This window comes from Wyeomyia smithii, chromosome 2 (genome assembly GCF_029784165.1).
Source record: "Wyeomyia smithii strain HCP4-BCI-WySm-NY-G18 chromosome 2, ASM2978416v1, whole genome shotgun sequence".
NCBI classification, from domain to species: domain Eukaryota; kingdom Metazoa; phylum Arthropoda; class Insecta; order Diptera; family Culicidae; genus Wyeomyia; species Wyeomyia smithii.
This window is the reverse complement of record NC_073695.1, coordinates 100,319,157-100,341,352: the sequence shown is the minus strand read 5'-3', so window position 1 is coordinate 100,341,352 and position 22,196 is coordinate 100,319,157. Positions and strand designations below refer to the sequence as shown.

The window sequence follows — 22,196 nt, the reverse complement described above, 5'->3', positions numbered from 1 at the left end:
ACAGCTGTTAAGATTTCTTCGTTAGAGTCTAGAGAGCTGTTCTAATGAATTATATTTCAAAAAAATACTAAAATACCTATACTTTAAAACGTTTTTATTAGTGTTGTTTTAAAATAACATTGCGCATTTAAGGGTTTAAAACGAATTGGAGTTGAAGAAAGAATGGGTGATTGTGACCAAAAATGTCGGCTTCACAATTGCACAAAATGTAATGCGGAGTCTGAAGGAAAATGTGCGGGCTTTCTGCGATGGAAAGAAAATTAAATAATGTAAATATAATCCATATGTTAGTTCATTTCAGGAAAGCTTCAAGAAAACCCGACAAATTTTTGGGAAACACTTTTGTCTGGTGCGTTTTTTTCGAGTACAGGCCTTATTCCTGACATTTTTTTATCTGTCAAAAAAGTGAAGCTTTGACCGCCTTGCGGCACGGCTTCGCACAGACCGATTGAGTTTAAATTTTACATTAGGACTTTTTTCTTGAAGAGGAAGCGATGAGATGAATACAGGTGTTAAGATGGATACAGGAGGGGTTCCTCTAAATGTTATTTTTTTTCTAACACAGACATCAAAAAAGTAGATGGAATGGTTTGAACTATATGATCTGTGGCAATGCATTCCAGCAATTTTTTTTGAAGAAAATGCTAGTACCTACCGTAAAGAACTATCACGTCTGTTTAGCGAGCCACCGATCCGCCATTCAAGTCAAAAAGTCTATAGAAAGCTTATTACTATATGCTACGTTATCCAAATCGAACATGTAATTTAAAAAGGACAATATTCACATTCTGAAAAATAAAAATATACTAGAGCTGTAAAAATATCTGCCTATCACATGTTTAAAGCATCTTAAAAAAACTTTTCCCCGTAGTAACGCTCGATATGGAGTCTGAGGACGTACGGTTGTGTACGGCCTTCGTAGCAAAATATGTTTTTCACCCTTGAAGAGTTAGGTCGAAGTTAGATTTGAAACGGATACGTGGCAGTGGACGAATAAATTACTTCTAGATATAAAAGTAACAAAACTAGCGTGCACCGTCTGAGCTTTATCCATATTCTGCTTAAAAAAGTTCGCGAAAAATAATGCTTAGCAAACGTACAAAAATCGTGTCTGTGCGATTTGAAGCGAAGAGAGAACTAAATGGAATGAAACCCTTAATTAATGAGTCAACTTTTTCCTTTGTTTCTATTGTTCAAATAGCCACTTTTCGCAAAAATTTTTCAGGTAAAATACTAATAGAAACCGTTTAAGTTCGCAAAAAAAACTATGATAAAATCACAGTTATTGGCGTGCCTTTTGACTTCAACCTTCCCTTGAATGAATGATGTGATAAAATTTCCCAGAACTTTCTTGAGCTTTTAAACTCATAGTTGCAAAAAAACTCCACATGAGAATTTCAGAAGTCTACCATCCGATTAAATAAAGTTGAAAATAAATTAAATGATAGGTAGCAAACATTTGCTTGTTGATTTCGAAGCTTGGCTGGTTTTGTCTGACTTGGGTAAGAGTTGAAAATTTAATTTGTTGAAAAAGATCACCTCGAGCCACCAAATATCGCCCGCCGTCCAATAATGTAATCAATAAATTTACACACATCAGCTTATAAAGCAATTACATTTAATGTAACCACTTGTGGGGAAATTTTTGCTTACCTCCTGAATGGTTGGTTGGGATGGGACATATTTTATCACCGTGTCAGATCGGTAATCAACTGTGCTTACTATTCGTTCGTATGAAATGGTTTGTTATCGCGGTACGAATCCAAATGGAAACGACGGTGAGCCATATGAATCAAACTCGAAAAGTCCAAATTTAAAGATGGATATTTTCCATGCTCAGTGAAAAAGCAGCACTTAATTCATTTATTTCGTTTGACATACCAGAGAAGATAGATCACGGTACAGTTGAATTTATTGAAAAACTAATTTATACACTTGTTTTTATGGGCATCAGATGGGCCATATTTTACTTCACGGGTAGACTGATGATTCGATAACCGTCCAACGCACTGCGAGGGTTTCCACAGGTACGACCGAATTGAACCGCAGCTCTCTGTTGCAGTTTCAGTTGGTTGATTTTTCCACACCATTTGCATGTAAATTAGAACTTTGGCATACCAGCAGACTACAACGTTGGCCACAGTTGTACACCAAACTGCCGGTAAGTTCATTCCTCGCATGCAAATTCAATTGTTTATATAATTGGATAACCCATTTGGCTTCCTAGTCGCGAACGGTTACAGTTTATTTTTGCCTGACTGCTTTGTTAAGTGTGAACTTCCCCTGAAAACATTGAACGTGTGTTTCAATGAAGTCGCGTGGTTTATAACCTGCACCGTAAATCTGGAAAAACCTATGAAAATTGACACGGATCAGGAGAAAAAAAATGCCTCTCTATTTTGACAAGCACAACGTATGCACGGTGTCATGGACGGAAAAACTTCAAACATTGCCAAAGATAGCCCAGTCGCTGTTGAATTGGGGAAAGTTAAACTGATGTAAAGAACGATTACGTAATTGAAACATGCCAGCACTCTCGAAATTGCTATGATTACGACCGAACGCTGCCGACAAAATCAATATCAATTAAATTGAAAAGTTCTCATTATCGTTAGCGCTGATCGTTTCACCTTTCAGCCTGCATCGACAGCCGAAACGATGGAATGCAACTGTTCAGCCGAAAAAAAAAGTTTACCACTGTACTGCCAAGTGTTGTGAAGTTGGTCGGACATTTATGTTCTAATGAGAAATGCTTCGCAGCCACTGATCTGTCGAAAGTGTGCGGACTGAGGCGGGGAAAAGTTTTGCAAAATGTACGAAGTTTTTGCCCTAATCGATGTTGCTTCCGGCCAATTAGAGAGTCTTCTGATCGGTTTGAGAAAACCGGTTTTCAAGCATTGTTCAGAACTCAGAAACCGAAAAAATCATTAGGCGGAGCACGTTTTACTCCGATAATGCGGATTACGTGTGGATGGTTTAAGCTATGGTGATTGTTTGCCGCACTGAGAAAGTATGCCATCAGTGAAAGTTGGTAGCAATATTGCAAATTGCTGGATTAAATTACATTTGTTGTCGTTGATTGTTCATTGTTAACTCTAATTTTTTCAAGAGGATAAAAACTACTACTTCGCAATTAGATATCCAATGAAACGACTCAATATATTAGTTTTAAATTACCTGACAATAGCGTAGCAAACAGGTATCCAAACATGATAGTGTTATACCAATATGATAATCCGGTTTCGAGCAGTTTTTGAGCTTCCAATGTTCCCAACTATTTGAGGGTAAACGAGATAATCAATCATCGTGTAAAAGAGCCAAAAAAGAAAAAACATTCCATGGAAATTGAGAACCCCTTGCTTTACATTATCTGGCTCGCATTTTTTTGAGGTTTCGTTTCCACATTTCCCCGGTTAGAGACAACAACAAAAACAAGTTTGTTGAAAGTTGAAATATCATCCCATTCTGCAGTCCGCAGCCTGTCTGCTGCTGCTGTGGCTGCTGTGTGGGATTCCTCCTCTCTGTCCTTACGCCACGGCGGCGGTGCTATCTTTTACCTTTACCGAGTCGTTCATCTTCACGGATCTGAGCTGGATGAAAAAAAGTTGTTATGCTGAAGGTCGAAACGCTAAAGGACCGAACGTTGCTCGAAATCTAGCTCTCTGTCGGTTGGAGTTGCTACGGATGAAATCAATACTGGAGAAAGGGGTTTCTGGTGGAAAGTTTGGTTTGGCGGGGTCATCCCTAGGTTGACAAATAGGATGTCGCTGGTTTTCTAACAAAATTGTTGATGAAACAGGAGTTCTCGTGTTTTTAATTTAGTTTGTAGAGTTCATAACCGGAGGTAATGTTGAAAGGGAAATGTTGTAACGCTTTGAAAAAAGAATATCAAAGAACGATGAAAAAATGTCAAGAATGGTGTCATCATTGTTTGCTCCAGTCATGCACACTTTCAAAATTAGACTGATTTTTTTTCAATTATCATTTGTGTTTGAAAATAAAACAGTCAAAGAATAGAGAAAAAAAATGAAAATCACAACAAACTAAAGAGCAATGATAAGAAAGCTGAACATATATGTAAGGATATTGAGAGAAATGTAAAAAATCATAAGATTTATGACAAAGCCACCACTGCAAGGTTGACGTGGATCTACATCAGGCTGTTTGTTGCATTACTTGAGTTCGAGTTGCATTCGAAAATGATCGCAAGGGATACATGCTCATCCTTTTTCAATAATACCTTAATGGATAAACGACAAGATAACCCCAGACTTTGTCATTAACTTTCATCTAACACTAATAAAACAACTTTCTGGAAATAATGTGGAGGTCCTAAAAATATTCTAAATGACTTTCGGACTCCAATTACAGGCCACTGAAAATTAGTACCCACCCTGGATTTTAAAATTACGTCTGAGGTTGATTTAAGATCTCTAGGCATCCAGAAACACTACTCGTAAATATACTATACATTATATACTTGTACATTTCGAATTTAAAAATGGCGTCTGGAGTCGCCATCTTGGATTTTAAGATTGTGTCTGATTCTCGGTCTCTGGGCATCATCTCGATTTCTGAATGATCATTTTTGGCTGTTTTCCAGAAACCGGAAGTTACCACTTCAGATTAAATATGACGATTGAGGTCTATTTTCGCCCTCTGTGCATTATCCCGATAACGAAAATATCCCATTGGTTGGAATTTGGTCATTTATAGACACCTGTTATTAAGGGGTGTTTTTTGGATACCAAAAGTTGACATTTTGGATTTCAAAATGGCGTCTGAATTCTGTTCCTGGTATCAATGCATCATTCTGGTTTTTGGAATACTCGTATTGGATAGTATAAGTCCATTTTCGGCTGTTTTCCGAAAACCAGAAATAACATAAACCTCAATTTTAAAATGGCTCCTGAAATTGGCGATCAAGACAACTATAGATCAAGAAATATCATGACTCGACCATCTTAAACTGTTTTTCAAAAACCACCATTTAGAAACTCGAAATGGCATTTGAAAGTTACCATTTTGGCATTCAAAATGACATCTGGGGTTGATTTCCGGCTTCTATATATTATACATCTTTGGCAAACACTGTCGTTGTTTATTTCGCTGCATTTATGCTAAGTTTAATTTTTTAATAATTCATAGTGCATTTCTATTTGGTTTACTATTAGACTGTGATAAACCGCTTAATAACGTTATACAGTGCTAAGCTAACGTGAAGTTCACCCGAAAAAAACCCTAAGTGCTCGTAATTTCGATAATCTTTGCGCGCTGAATAGTGCCGGTACTCCCGTTAAGTTGAACAATGGAGTTTGTTTGTGACAAGTGCGCTAAACTGACAAAGGAAACCGACTACATCAAGTGCCAAGGCTTTTGCGACACGGTGGCTCATTTTAAATGTGCTGGGTTGAATAATCAGCACTTTGCGAACCTGAAGGCTTCCAACGAAAACATCTTGTGGTTTTGTGACGGATGCCTGAAGCAGATAAAATTTGTTACTTTCCGCCCTACTATTGCCGCTCTTGGCAATACAATCGCTGACTTGATCAAGCAGCAGACAGATGGAATTAATGAACTGAAAGCTGAGATACGCAAGGAAGGAGTGAAAGCTACCAGTCTTGCAGATAAAACTGAATATACTCCCCGAGGTTCACGCAATATTTGGCCAGCGGTTGACCGTCCGACACAAAAACGTCGCCGTGAAGAACAGCCTATTTCTAACCGAGACATCGTAGCTGAAACGAACACCAGTCTTTCGACAACAATTGTGACAGTTCCTGTAGCAGAAAAAAAGTTCTGGATTTATTTATCTAGGATTCATCCGGACGTTACCGTCGATAAAATTCAAACAATGATCAAAGAATGTATACAGTGCGTCGAGCCAGCCGATGTCGTCAGATTGGTCAAACGAGATGTTGATGTGAAATCACTTCAATTTGTTTCCTTCAAAGTGGGCACTGATCCAAAGCACAAAACAATAGCGATGACGCCAAGCACTTGGCCAGGCGGAATTTTATTTAGAGAATTCGAAGATTACGGATCAAAAAACGGACTTGGGGTGACATCACCAACCACAATGGTTACACCAGTTGTCCCCTAAATGAAACAGCTTTACTTCTGGTGGAGCCAGTTGCCCGGCGCACAACTTGCTCAGCCAGCCAACCTGACCCGATTTTTGGATGCTCTGATAAATTAGATGTAGAAGACAATTACCGTAGATGTACCATAACCAATTCAGGGCTTTTTAATGCGGATGTTTGCACTCTCGTCGAAGGCGAGTATCTCTGTGATAACTTAGACTATACAGCAACACAACCTGCACAAAATTTCCAGATAGATGATCCCCGATATGTTCCTGACAGTCAGCAACGGGTAGCATTAGCGACTACGCGAGCAGCATTTTCATGATTAGATTTGAATAACTCAAGGCGTTTTAATGAGGACGGCGAGTGTGTTTACACCCTCGTCGAAGGCGAGTATTTTCAAAATAGTATGACCGCACAACATGCTTGGATTGTACCGCACTTCCAGGGTATGGCCAGACACCGCACGGATTCTGTTGAGGATGCTCGATCGAAGGAGACAGTTAATCTCTACTTTCAAAATGTACGCGGACTTCGAACAAAGATCGATGAAATACTGTTATCTGTCAGTAGCTGTGAATATGATACTATTATGTTAGTCGAAACCAATTTCACTGACAGAATCACATCTGAACAACTTTTTGGTGATTACTATATAGTTTACCGTGCTGATCGGTGCTTGATGAACAGTAAAAAAAGAGTGGAGTATTGATCGCTGTCCATCGCAAACACGCTTCATCATGCATTGACAGCGCAGAGGAATATGAAACTATTATTGTTCGAATCGCTTTGGTGGAGTTGGACTTATTGCTGGTTGCAGGATACATTCCCCCCAATGTTTGCAACAATGCTGCTTTTGTACAAAACTTTGCAAAGTCTATTCGCAAACCGTTAGAATGCGCTAAGATTGATGATAACATCCTTGTTTGTGGTGATTTCAATCAAGCAAATATCGCGTGGAAAATGACTGAAGCCAATGCTGTGGTAACAAACCAAGACGGTATCAGTAGTGCTAGTGCTGCTTTACTAGATTGCATGGCAACGAAGAACTTGCATCAGTATAATATTATGAGCAATCCTTGGGGAAATATTCTCGATTTCGCTTTCTGTAACCTGGAGCAGTGTACCGTTGTTGAAGCAGCTGTTCCTCTCGTCAAAATATATGCCCCGCACCCACCGCTTGATATAACCCTAAAAGGCGTTAGGGGCATTCCGTTATGCTCGTATGACGATACACCTTGATTAGATTTTAAGCGCATTGATTTCAATGCCTTGAAAGTGTTTTTAGCTGCGTACATCTGGAACAGTGTGTTTAGTAGAGCTGATGTCGACGATGCTGTATCGAGGTTTGTGGAGGTGCTGCTACAATGGTTGAATTCAAATGTTCCTGTCCAGCGAAAACCAAGAAAACCGCCGTGGGGTAACCGTTCTTTGCAAGTACTAAAGCCGGAAATGAAAGCATGTCAGCGTCACTCTCGCAAAATTCGCACCCCGCTCTCTAGATGCAGTTTTAAGCAAGCAAGTCAACTGTACCGTAGATTGAATACTCGCTTATATAAACAGTACGTTACTAACACGCAAAATAATCTGCGGCGAAACCCGAAGAGTTTTTGGCAGTTTGTTAGAACAAAGCGAAGGAATAATAATGGAATACCAGCGAAAGTTTTTCTAGATGATAAATCCACTATGGACCCATTGATTAAATGTGAATTGTTTGCTGATCATTTTTCTGCTGTTTTCAATACAACTACTGCTACTACTGCACTCGCTGCTTCCGATATCCCAATAAACATGATTTCGGCTGACGTTCCGGAGATAACCGAGGACGCGCTTCTAGTGGCGGCGAAAAGGTTGAAAACCTCCAATGGTCCAGGACCTGATTGTATTCCTGCTGTCGTATTCAAAAAATGCATCAGTGAGCTTGCTAATCCACTAGTAAAAATATTTAATTGGTCTTTACGACAAGGCAAATTCCCAGCTCTTTGGAAAAACTCGCATATTGCTCCGAATCACAAAAAAAAAATATTCGTAATTATCGAGGTATAACATCACTAAGCGCCTGCTCGAAATTGATTGAAATGATTCTAAGTGATTATCTGCTGTTTCACATAAAAAGCATCATCTCTAGTGATCAACACGGTTTTTATCCTGGTCGTTCTGTGACAACTAATTTGCTTTGTTTCACTTCGGACTGTATCGCTCATATCGAAAACGGGAAGCAGGTCGATGCTGTACACACAGACTTGAAAGCTACGTTTGATAAAATTGATCATCGAATATTACTCGAAAAACTCGCTAGAATGGGTGTCACCGACGACCTGGTTAAATGGTTGCTATCGTACCTAAGCGATAGATGCCTGAGTGTCAAACTTGGATCCTGCACATCCCGACGATTTACAAATACCTCCGGCGTTCCTCAAGGGAGTAATTTTGGACTGCTCCTTTTCGTTTTGTATATAAATGATGTTGCATCCCGTCTTGGAAGAGGTTGTAAACTGTTTTATGCTGACGATCTAACGATATATATGGTCATTGACAAATTTTCCGACTGCCAAAGACTGCAAGATCTGTTGGATATTTTTGAAGATTGGTGTCAATAAAACCTAATGACTATAAGTGTCCAGAAATGTGCTGTAATTTCATTTCATCGATATAGTAATCCCATAAAAGCCACTTATACAATCGGACGTACACCTCTTGCTCGTGTCAATGAAATTAACGACCTTGGGGTACTACTTGATGATAAATTGACTTTTGGGCCGCATCGAGCCAATATTATTGACCGTGCAAGTTGTCAGCTAGGATTTCTTATGAAGGTGTCTAAAGATTTCACTGATATCCATTGCCTGATATCGTTATATTCGACGTTAGTAAGATCGATTGTGGAGTCGTCAGCTGTGGTGTGGGCACCATACCAGACAACTTGGATTGATAGGATTGAGAGACTGCAGAAGCGTTTTGTCCGTTTCGCACTTCGTAGACTTTCTTGGACAGACAGGCTGAACCTTCCTCCTTATGAACACCGTTGTAATCTGTTAGGGATTGCTTCTCTGGAACGTAGAAGAAAAATTCAGCAGGCAATGGTTGCTGCTGAAGTTATTCTAGGTGATATCGACTGCCCGACTCTTCTAAGCAAGTTTTCTCTGAATGCTCCTGAAAGCTAGACTTTTTTAATATCTGTTAAATTTAAGTAATTCAATTTTTTTTATTCATTAAGACTATAACTTGTCAGATGAATTATAAATAATAATAATAATAATAATAATAATAATAATTATAATAATAATAATAATAATAATAATAATAATAATAATAGTAATAATAATAATAATAATAATAATAATAATAATAATAATAATAATAATAATAATACTGGTACCAAATACATACAAATATCGGATCATGCTGAGAGTGTGGTCTGATGAAGAATTGCCCTCGGACTGGTTGGAGGGTCTCATATACCCGATCTACAAAAAGGCCATCGCCTGGACTGTAGCAATTATCGGGGCATAACACTTCTCAATACCGTGTACAAAATTCTCTCCCGCATCCTGTTTCACAGACTGAGGCCGTTGCAGGAGACCTTTGTTGGCGAGTACCAATGCGGTTTTCGAGGGGGACGCTCCACGACGGACCAAATGTTTACCTTGCGACAAATCCTCGATAAATTGCGAGAATACAACTTGCAGACGCACCATCAGACTTCAGGGCAGCGTACGATTCAGTCAAGAGAAATGAGTTATGGCAGATTATGATTGAACATGACTTTCCAACAAAGCTGATTAGGCTGATACGTGCCACTTTTGAAGGTTCTACATCAAGCGTCAGGATAGCCGGTGAGATATCGGACTCGTTCGTGACGTTAGATGGTTTGAAGCAGGGTGACGGGCTGTCGAACTTATTGTTCAACATCGCATTGGAAGGTGCTATACGGAGGGCTGGTGTGCAGAAAAGCGGCACCATCATTACGGAGTCGCACATGCTTCTCGGTTTTGCGGACGATATCGACATCATTGGTATCAACCGTAGAGTTGTGGAAGAGGCTTTCGGACCTCTCAGGAGGGAAGCTGCGAGATTAGGGCTTGTCATAAACTCTCCCAAAACGAAATACATGGTGGCTGGCAGAGTGCGTGGTAGTCCGTCGGAGGTTGGTGCTGCGGTGGTGCTAGATGGGGAAACATTTGAAGTAGTCGACGAATTTATTTAGCTGGGAACATTAGTGACATGTGACAACGAGGTTAGCCGTGAGATAAAGAGGCGGATAGCAGCCGCAAACAGGGCCTTTTACGGATTACGTAAATCCGTACTAAACTTGCACTCTATAAAACACTGATTCTTCCGGTGGCTCTCTACGGCCATGAATCATGGACGCTGAAAGAGGCTGATCGGCGAGCTCTTGGTGTTTTAGAGCGTAGGATTTTGCGTTCAATCCTTGGCGGCAAACTAGAAAATGGTGTTTGGCGCAGACGCATGAACCATGAAGTGTACCAGGCATACAAATCGGCAGATATAGTCAAGCGGATAAAACACGGCAGGCTTCAGTGGGCTGGGCATGTAGCGAGAATGCCGGATGAGCGTCAAGCGAAGGCTATATTTAGCAGGAATCCCGATAGAGGTCGTCGACTTCGGGGTAGACCCCGCACTCGTTGGATGTGTGTTGTCGACGAGGATGCACGCGAAATAGGTGTTAGGGGCGATTGGAAGAAAGCAGCCCAAGACCGAGGGACATGACGACGTATTCTGGATTCGGCACTGGATCGATAATCGGTCTGTCACCCTAAAAGTAAGTACCAAATACACATATTGGATTGTATTTGAGATTGTTTATACTTGTTATTGATCAAAATATGCGTTCTTAACACGGCTCGTAATTTTTCAGTAGTACAGTAGAGTAGTTCCACAAAAAATGTTCCAGTTCTAATATATATTTTTTTCACTGTCATTTTCTTTTTGGACTGGTGTTTCGAAAAATCAAACATGTATCAAAAAAATATAATTCAACAGAATAATTAAAACCAAGTTAAAATTAGAAGGCCAATAATAGTACAAATACAGTGGAAATAAAAGAATTAAGACTAAGAACAATACAAGATTTAAAACAAAGCAGTCTTCTGAGAATAATGAAAACTGAAAACTGTAAAAACAAAGGAAAAATCAGAGAACAAAAAAAAAGTTGAGAAACTCTAAAACATGAGAAAACAAAAGTCAGTTAACTGATGAAACAGAACATAGTAACAAAAAATTTTCACAAATGAGAGGAATAAACTAAGAAAATGATAAAACCGAAAAATTGAAGAGGAAACATTTTTTTCCCAAATAGAAAAAAGAACAAACAACAATATCGCACGCTAGCCTGTGGGGCTAATAGCGCTCTCGATCAACTAGATTCGTTGAGCCAAATTGTTATTGATATTGTTTTTTGGCACATTTTGCATGTTGTAGGATAAGTACAACGATACACCGTGCACCAGTGCTGACTCTAGAAAATTTCCAGCTCAAAAAGATCCTCCACCTGATCGGGAATCGAACCAGATATCACAACCGTGTGGAAGAGCTAGTCGATCGACATTACTAACCACAAAACCACGCCCATGTAACAAAACTGGTTTTATCAAAGTTTTATAGCACTGTTTTGGCGCTATAAAACTTAAATAAAACCCATATTGTTACTAGGGTGGGAACCGCAGAAAAAAAAAACCATGAAGAGCATACAGAAACTAATAAACGGTCAATGATAAGAAATCTCAATAAAAATTAGTATACAGGGAATCTAAATCACCTGAGGTAGTATTGAATATTCAAAGCTAGACACACAATTTTTGAAACTAAAACAAATTGGCAGGGCATTTATTGGAAAACGAAACAGAAAAGCAGATTAAGAAAACTGTGAGGAATGAAAAAAACTGTAAACCCTAAAAATAATGGAAAAAGCATTTAAAACAGAAACCCAGAAGTAGAAAATAAAAATTCAAAGATCGAAGGCTATTGATAGTCAAAACCGAATTAAAATTAAAAGTATAAGGAAACGGCTAACACGGTTGAAATAAAAAAGAAGAGACTGAGAGAACGAAGACAACCAGAACGAAGTTATCTTCAGAAAAAAAAATGGAAACCCAAGGAAAAATCTGAGAGCAGAACATGTTTTCTTTCAAGACATCAATTTTTATTACGTTCTAACAGTAGGTTAACAAACTGTTCAAAAAACTTTTACTTTCGAGACATCAAATTGGTATAAGTTTATGGAGGAAAACCTGTTGAGACAGGGAGACTCTATCATGTTTTGACTTATATAATGGTATCACAGAGAACGGTTGGTGTCATCTCATGTCGTTGTACTAGGTATGCTCACACGTGATTGTTGAATCGTTCGCGGGAACTTAACCTTGAGCTTTTTATCAATTTTTACCCCCGAGCGACAACTATCTTATTACAAAATTGTCCAACGTTTGATCTATTCATAGCTGTTATGTAGAAAGAAAGAGAAATTTTTGAAACTAACACAAACAGATTATCATTAGAAAGCAAAAGAAGTGGATTGAAAAAATTAAGAACCGGGAAAGTTCAAAGCACTAAAGAATGAAAAATAAATTAAGAAAAATTAGAAAACTCTGAGAATCCCTAAATTAAAGAAATGTAACGGAAAACAGTGGAAACGAAAAATTCAATAAATTAACAATACTTATGAATCAACAGGAAAGTCGAAGAAATCTCAAAACAAATTTAGTTACAAAAAACTCGAAATAGGAACTATGAAGGGAATTCGGAAAATCTTAAACATTTAAGAAAGTAGTTAATATAAGTAACTGAGAAGGTTTTTAAAGATTAGAAAGAAAAGCACTACACTGGGGTCTTTTTTTACGCGGTTGATTGTGCCGCGTTTGAAAGATTATATTAGATTCAATTATACTAAATTTATTTGATACCGCGTGTACATTATCTTCCAAATCGCGTAGAAATAATCCGCGTTGTTGTAAAAAATAATCGCGTTTGAAAAATGCATAAAATAACCCGCGTGAAAAAAACCCCAGTGTATTTAACGAAACTAATTAATAAAGAAACAAAAATAGAAAGCAAAACCTATCGAAAGGCTGTTCATTGGTAATAAAAAAACCTAAATTTATCCACCTAGCGGTCAGACCCAGCCTTTCTCATTCAAACTTATTATTTGTAAAAATAGATTTACATGAACGCTTCAATCCAATAAATGTATATTCACACTTAAGGTTCTAAAAAATTGATGTTGTAATCTATACTCCTTCTTAGGGTGGATGTTGTAATCTCTACATATAAAAATGCAGTCCGGTCTGTCTGTCCGTCTGGCTGTCTGATTCATATAGGCTCGAAAACTACCGAACCGATCAACGTGAAAATTTGTATGTAGGGGTTTTTGGTGCCGATAAAGGTTCCTATGATAGTTTGAGACCCCTCCTTCTTCTGGAAGGAAGGGTTCCCATACAAATGAAACACAAATTTCTGCACATCTCGAGAACTAATCAACTAAATGGAACCAAATTTGGCAGGTAAATGTTTTTAGTGGTAAAAAATATGTCCATAATGTTTTGACACCCCTCTTTTTTTGGAAGGGAGGGGCGCCATACAAATGAAACACAGGACTGAGAACCTGAGAACTAAACAACTGAATGGAACCAAATTTGGCAGGTGAATATTTTTAGAGGTAACAAATATGTGCATAATGGTTTGACATCCCTCCCTTTTCTATGAGGGAGGGGTCCCATGCGAATGAAACACAATTTTCGCACAAAATACAACCAAATTTGGTATGAGAATGTTTTTAGAGGTAACAGATATGTCCATAATGGTTCGACGCCCCTCTCTCTTCTGGAAGCACATGTTTTTGTACAAATTTCTGCACAAATTTCTGCACATCCCGCGAACTAAATACCTCCCAAAATGGGTGTTTCCGGTGTCATATTGATGCCAAATCTGCTGAAAAAGACCGAATACCACCCAATATGGATATATTCAGAATTATGGCGATGTACAGAAGCCAAAAGCCGAGGATGTTGTCATTTCGATAAAACCAATCATTTCAAACGATTTGTTATTTGACTTTGATCATATCCTATGGCCGATTCGTCGTGCATTTGCAGACTTTAAACACATCGCAAGGAATCAATGAATTTGGAACGTTCAAATAGTACAACACCACATATAAATTATGTTGAGGCCACATATATCGATCAAAGCGAGTATGGTTTCAAATAGTCTTTGAATTTCTTTTCTTTCCATAACATTTGAGACATATATCAAATTGTTATGAAGTTTGTTATTTGTAAGTTTGAGAGATAACTCCTTCGTATGACACTAGTTATGTAATCTTTGAGATAATAGACTTTCGTTGTTTTATTAACAATTTAATACATAACGGTTGCTTAAGTTCGATTATAATCAAATAAAATGGGAACGTATAAGGCAGCCAAATTTTGAAACCACATGTTCAATCATAATTCATCAGTCAACGCTTAACGAGTCCGCTCATCTGATAATAATATTGATCAAATCGGTTGTGTAGTTTCTGAGGTAATGAAGTTTCGTGATTTTCACATTTCGGTACATTACAGACGAAGTTACAGTTCGATTACAGTAAAATACAATAGGGTGTTATGAGGCAGCTAGACTTTTCATTTGACACTAATTCTGTGCCAATCGGGTCACCCATCTCTGAGAAAATTGAGTGAGTCCAAGTAGTCTTCGGAATATGGTCCTATTCATAACTGGATTTCACATTTTTAAACATAACAGGCAAAGTAATAGTTCGATTGCAAAACAAATCAATGAGGTCTTATGGGGCAACTAGACCTTCCATTTGACACTGATTTTATGAGAATCGGTCCAGCCATCTCTGAGAAACATGAGTAGGATTAAACAGTCTTCAGAACACGTTTCTTTTCATAACTTTTGAACCACAAGTTGAATCTTCATAAAACTCAAAAGTTAAGGGTGTTTCAGGTAGCCCGTTCATTTGAAACCAATTTTGTTCAAATCGGTTGAGTAGTTTTTGAGATTGTGATGTTTCATGATTTTTACATTTTGATACATAACCTCTGAACTAGAAATCCGATCACAATAAAATTTAATAGGGTCTCATGGGACAACAAGACCTTTCATTTTCAATTAATTCCATGAAAATCGGTCTAGTCATCTCTGAGAAAAGTGAGTGAGAATAAAAATCTGCACATACACATACACATACACATACACACACACATACAGAAAATGCTCAGCTCGTCGAGCTGAAACGAGTGATATATGCCATTTGGCCCTTTGGAGCACTTTTATACTTTCGGTTTTGCAAGTGATTGCTATACCTTTCTAGGAGAGAGGCAAAATAAATATGTTTGAAATTCATTGATACAGGAATAATAATATCAGAGAATTGATTAAGCACGGAACCCTAAAAAAGCAAAAAAAAAAAACAAAAACTTTGAGAATTGAGAAACCAGAAGAAACCATTTTTAATTTTTTTGGAACATGAGAAATCCAAGAAACTTAAAAAACAGAATTTAAGACAAAAAAATTTGAAGTCTCAGTAACCTGCATTCAAAGTTTCAATAAAAATTACGTAACTGACAACATTGCGAGAATTAAAAATAAATTGTCTTCCGAAAATTGTGAAACCATAGAATAAATGAGAAAACCGAAAAACATAAAAAACATACTAGATATAAATATAGAGCAGTAGAAAATAAAAAAAAAAAATAAGCTTAACAATGAGGAAACAGACCAAAATGGAATATTGAAATACATTATATTTAGAAGAGTATAAAAACAGAAAACTGAAAATATTAAATAGCTGAAAAATGAAAGATGAATAAAATATTTAGAAATTCTCGAAAATCTGAGGAAACAAAAAAATGAAAACTATTAATATTGGGCTAAAGTTGAATAAAAATCAACACTTGCGACAACAATACAAACAAAACAAACTTTGATTAACCAGAATATATGGGAAAATGCTGAACCTAAGAAAACAGAGAGATCCTGGACACTGGAAGAGCTGAAGGAACAGAAATCTAGAGAACTTAGAAAAATTACCCGAATACCTCAACAACAAATGACAATATGAGAATACCCAGAAAATTTGGAATGTAGAAAAAAAAACAGAGATAGAAAAAACGAAAACTCAAAATCCTGTGTTGACAGAATGCTTCGAATGGATAGAAAGACTGAATAAAAAACCATAAAGCTAAGTTTTCTTGCTTCATTTGTTTCACAGTGAACAAGCATCGCCGTTTGTGTGGTACCGAGAGATTTGTTTATCCACCCAAACATAACACTAATCGTTCTTTCAAAAAGAAGAATTTCACATGTTTCAAGCATTTCAGACAGATTTTTTTTCCAAGAATTCCAAACTTACTGATGTTGCTTTTAGCTACTTGTTGTTATTACTTTTTTTAGACTTTAAAATAAAGAGTAATATTGTGCAATTGTAGAGAACACGGTAAACATTTTATAATTGGTCCAGAACCACTGATGATAATCTGTTAGTGCTAGCAATTAACGCAGCTTTTTGTATTGTATTCAGGCAATCCAGAGGGGAAATTATCCGATTGCACGTTTGGTTTTGCTTAATTTCCTGTTAAACTCACCCAATCACACAGACTGGAACTGGGGTTTCGAACGAAGGTTATTTATATAAGATAATTCAATTTCCCGAAACTGTAATTAAATTGTATTCCTTTTTTATTTAATGATACGTTTTGGAATTCATCCTTCTTGCTAATGTCACATACCTTTTCAGTGTACAATTAATTATTTAATTGGTATAAATGCTTCCGGTATAAATAAAATTTAAAATTGATTACCACTGCTAATATAGGGTCATGATCATCGTAATATTATACCAGCGATTCCTGAAATAAGGGAATCAATGTTTACGAAAACACAAAATCTATTCCAGCACTCCTCGTCTCGGTTGCGACTAATGAGAATTAACAAACGAAGAAAAAAAAAGAAACCTAATTTATCGAACGGATTCAATTAAAATTTATCCCTAAATTAGTATCGTAAATAAATACGGTTACTGATTTCGTTATTGGCTTTTCGCCCCGTTGATTGTCCATTTTCTCAGGACGAATTTTAAACAGAAAACATTTACCTTTCCAATCCAATCCAACCTTCCAGGTATTCCTGTCGGCTTGTAAGGTAAATTTACATTTGAATTATTCACTACGCTCGCAAGTTGAGGCGTTGTTTCGTGACCCTCACTCCAGAACAAATCGTTCCAGACATTAAACATTTTTATATTTTCCCTCCAATCATCAATGAGAAGGGAAAATCGGTTTGGCCGAGAAGAAATTAACCCTTTTATTCTAAAATCGGGAACAGAGGGGGGCGACTCCTGCTTTTAACTGTTTGCTATCGAGACTGTAATTTGCTGTACGGGGTAAACGCGTTTTTTAGCCATCAGTAATCGCAAAGATGTTTAATGCATCCATACACAAAATTTTGGGTGGAAAAATTTACTTTTGAGATCTACATAATTCGATGCGGTAATAAATATCGCCGGCTCGGCTGTTTAAAAGTCGATTCGAACCGCACTCGATTTTCTCCTTCTTGTGTACGCTTCCAAATCCACTGGGTTTTTTCCGGTGCGGTCTGCAATATCGATAAGTTATCGTAAAGCAGGGGCTAGGCTTCGGCATCAAGGGGTTGTTCTTTTGAGATGGTAATATTTCTTAGTAAATGTGATACCATTTTGAGTCCTTTGCATAGAATAGCGATTTCGGGTTTCAATGCCCCAAAGGTTTATGTTTGTGTTTGCTTTCAAAGGATTTTTTTCTGCAAATTAAGCAGTACCTTAAAGATGATTTTTTCGGATTCAAATGCGATTTAGTGAATAATTGAAGTTCAGAAGGGTACTTACCTAGCTTTGCTTCATTGGGAAAAACACTTGCCTACAGAATTAAACAATGTTAACTAAGAAAAAAATAATATATTTTTTCTGGTTGCATATTGCTGTGATTTTAAATATTTCATCCGAAAAGATTGACAGTATAGTTAAATGCAATTTACAACGTCAAAAGTTATGTGACTTAGTTAAAAACGAGAACATCCAAATCCTAACTTTAATTTGTCGAAAAGAGTCACTCAAATATCAAAGTTTAATTAAATAATTTGTAATAGGATGATAAATACTGCTCAAAGTGGTCGTACATCGGATTTGACAATAGCGTTAGTACTGGTTAATGTTATATAATATTTGTAGGTATGTTCTGGTGTTCAGAAAGTCATTACGTCATTGAACACATGCTTGATACATCAGCGCATAGCGCATAATTTGGCATCTTTGTTTCAAAAAGTTCCACTTACCTCGGATGATGTCAGATAGCATAGCCGCGAATCGGTGCTGTCGATGGATGCCTGCTGCACGATGCCATACCGTGGTTCCCGATCGCTCATGTAGTCCGACCGAAGGCTGTCTTGCCGATCAAACACACCCCTGGACGAGATAGAACTTGACATCAGTTTGATAATACTAATCCCGGGACAGCTGACATGCCACGGGTGGTCGCGCCGTTGTAACCTACCTTTGCTCGAATGAGTCTGCCCGGTTGCTTTTGTAGCCCGAATCGTTCAGGCTGGAGTCCTGACGCAACGAAGGCAAGGAATCCCACGGCGAACGCTTGTGACCTCCGCCAACTGTGGCCCCAGCTGGAGGTTGGCCGGGAACCAAAGTAGTCCCGGAGCCAGAGCCAAATGTCGAGCTACCCGACCGCCAGCCGTCAGAGTGACGGAACCATTGAGCTCTAGCCGATTCGCCAATGCAGGATGCACAGCGGGTTGCTGCTGAGTAGCTGCTGAATAAAAAAAACGCATAGTGACTACCTAGTGGACCTATTTGAAACGGGATCTTACTTGGAGTTGTGATCACTGAGATAGCCGCGGTCCCTGTCCCGATCCCGTTCCCGTTCTCGTATCAGCTCGTTGCGGTCACTGTAGTATCCATCACGATCCCGATCGCGTTCCCGTTCACGTTCGCGCACCGGTTGTGGCCGTTCTGGGCCCAAACGATGGGGCAGCGGGAGAGTGGATGATTTGGCACTGGCGGATGATCCTGGAAGATAGGTTCAACAAATCAGTCCTTTGTCCTTTGATGTGAATTACAAAATCTACAATACTATGCAATATTTCAACTCCCAACAATAGTGGACTCCTTAGGATTTATAGAATTTACAACAAATCAGTAATTATTAGGAATTTTATTAATCAGTGATTATTAAAAAACCTGATTGGAAAGATTTGATTACACACTTGACAAAATTTGTGTAGTGGTTAAAAATTATTTTTAACCTAATCAAAAATTGCTCTCAAGTGGCCCAACACTGATTTACAATTTATAATACCTAAGAAAATTTTCGTCTGATTGATTAGCTACTTTTCCAAAGAAATCTAATCACATTCATCACGGTAGAAATTCTGTCCCAGCCTTTCTCATTTAAAACTCGGTCAAACTCGTATCAACTCATCCTGCTACGGACGGTCAGTAGGATCGATTCAGCAGCGTACGAAATCACGTCCAATTAATCAATTCAGAAAAGGATTTTTCCGTGGCAAGAGCTTAGGCGGTGTTCAGCATTCGCACAGACTGCTGCTGGTTGCCTTTCTCTGGTTCGGGCTCTTCAACTGCAGTGCCGTGCCGATATTGATTGCTCGGTCGGTTGAGCTGAAGCCGTAGGTATTACTGAGTCCAGATGAAGCGGGAAAAAAGGGTTCGCCAGAGATTACTGGTTTGTTTTCCGGGTTGCGACGAGTCCTGCCTCTGTTTTTTTTTTGCTCGCTCTGCTTGCCTGCTGCTACTCACTAAGCGTTGTATCGTGCCAGCGCGATGCAGTCGTCGGATCACGGTTCGTCGAACGTGTTCAGTTTGATTGATTGGCGAACAATATAAGAGATTAGGGGATCGACGATAGAATCAAGTGAAAAGTACAAATCAACCAAAGCGTAAGCCGCAATGAATGGCCTTCGGTGGTTTGGTGGCCTGACGTATAATGGTGCATTTTTTACATTTCGCATGTATTTACTCAAATTTCGCACAATAAAAACAGGAGAATGAGCATTGAATAGTGAAAAAAATACAATATAGCGGGAATGCGAGGAAGGAAGCGGAGAAGTAGGCATGGTTATCTGATTGGAAGTTGAAAAATCATCATTTGTGCAGTTCGATCTATGGCATGAATTTAGTAAAATATGTTATGTTTCAAGAATGCCAGAAACATGCTACATCCCGGAATAGGCTAATAAACAGTTAAACGCTACAGTTTTTTCCTGTAATATAAATGTGGTTCCAGTATATTTTTTCTATTTCAAAGCAACAGAGGAAAACAATTGACTGCACGAAACAATAGAATATCCCAATATGGAATCCAATTCATGCGAAAAAAAGAACAAAAAATTCTGCCAATATTGTTGTTTTAGATCAGACTAGAAGTTGGTTTCAATAAAGTTGTCATTCACAAAAAACCTAAATTAATCCACCTAGCGGTCAGACCGAGCCTTCCTCATTCAAACTTATTATTTGTAAAAATAGATTTACATGGACGCTTCAATCCAATAACAGTATATACACTCTTTGGGTTCTAAAATATTGATGTTGTAATTGAAGTATAAAATATGAAATTTGACGTAATGTTAGTGCTTAAGAAATAGCGAAATAAAAGAAATGACTTTTAATTTCGAACAATTTCATCACGAGCGATACCGAAAACGTTCAAATAGTAAGAAACCGCATTTAAATTATGTTGAGTCCACGTATATTGATCGAAGCGGGTATAGTTCTAAATAGTCTTTGAATTTTTTTTCGTTCCATAACTTTTGAACCACATATCAAGTTGTTATAAAGTTAGTTGTTTGTAAGTTTAAGAGATAACTCGTTCGTATGACGCTAGTTATGTTGAATAAGTCGTGTAATCTCTGAGGAAATAAACTCGTTGTTTTAACAATTTAATATACAACGGTTGCTTAAGTTCGATTTTAATTGAATGAAATGGGAACATATAGAGCGGCCGAATTATGAAATCACTTGTTCAATCATAATTCATCAGTTAACCCTTAACCAGCCCGTTCATCTGATATCAATATTGTTTAAATCGGTTGTGTAGTTTCTGAGATAATGAAGTTCGGTGATTCTCACATTTCCATACATTACAGACGAAGTTACAGTCCGATTACAGTAAAATTCAATAGGGTGTTATGAGGTAGCTGGACCTTTCATTTGACACTAAATTAATGAAAATCGGTTCAGCCATCTCTGAGAAAAGTGAGTAGTCATGTAAATATTTTACTTTTCATAGCTGGATTTCGCATTTTTAAACATAACAGGCAAAGTAAAAGTCCGATTGCAAAAAAAAATCAATAGGATCTTATGGGCCAACTAGACCTTCCATTTGACACCGATTTTTATGAAAATCGGTCCAGTCATCTCTGAGAAACATGAGTGAGATTAAATAGTCTCGAGAACACGTTTCTTTCCATAACTTTTGAACCACATGTTCAATCTTAATGAAATTCAAAAGTTAAGGGTTTTTTAGGTAGCCCGTTCATATGAAATTAATTTTGATCAAATTAACTTTGTTGTGAGAGACCTTTCATTTGCAATTAATTTCATTGAAATCGGTCCAGCCATCTCTGAGAAAATCGAGTGAGATTGGGAGAGCGTTACACACACACACATACATACACACACACATACAGAAAATGCTCAGCTCGTCGAACTGAGTCGAGTGATATACATACATTCGGCCCTTTGGAGCACTTTCATACCTTTAGTTTTTTCAGTGATTTCTATACCTTTCTAGGAGAAAGGCAAAAATGTAATTGATTTTCAAAAGTTACTAAAGCCTTCCGACAAACTGTTAATAGTGTTTCAAAAACCAACAGACCAAATTAATTTAAAATGACCTGAAAATACGCCAAAATTTAATCGACCATTTTAGATTTGAATAAAACTTTGCACATGAATTTGGTTCAGCAAACTGAGCATTTTTCACAGATGGAGATAATTTTTAGACCCATGAGTTTTTTTTCTAAAAGGGCGTGTGCGTTTTGGCATAGGTTTTATTCAATTGCATTGTAGCTCAGAAACCGTTG

At 37.8% G+C, this 22,196-nt stretch overlaps 1 protein-coding gene across 1 annotated transcript in view; it reads right to left on the bottom strand.

The window, feature by feature from the left end:
* LOC129723839 (protein still life, isoform SIF type 1) overlaps window positions 1-22,196 on the bottom strand; it is a 431,180-nt gene that overhangs the window by 263,518 nt on the left and 145,466 nt on the right. The window contains exons 14-16 of the mRNA XM_055678300.1: window positions 18,966-19,164; window positions 18,638-18,907; window positions 18,420-18,564 (exon numbers count right to left, since the gene is read on the bottom strand). Coding sequence (XP_055534275.1) covers window positions 18,420-18,564; window positions 18,638-18,907; window positions 18,966-19,164 — 614 coding nt within the window. The remainder of the gene's footprint in view (window positions 1-18,419; window positions 18,565-18,637; window positions 18,908-18,965; window positions 19,165-22,196) is intronic.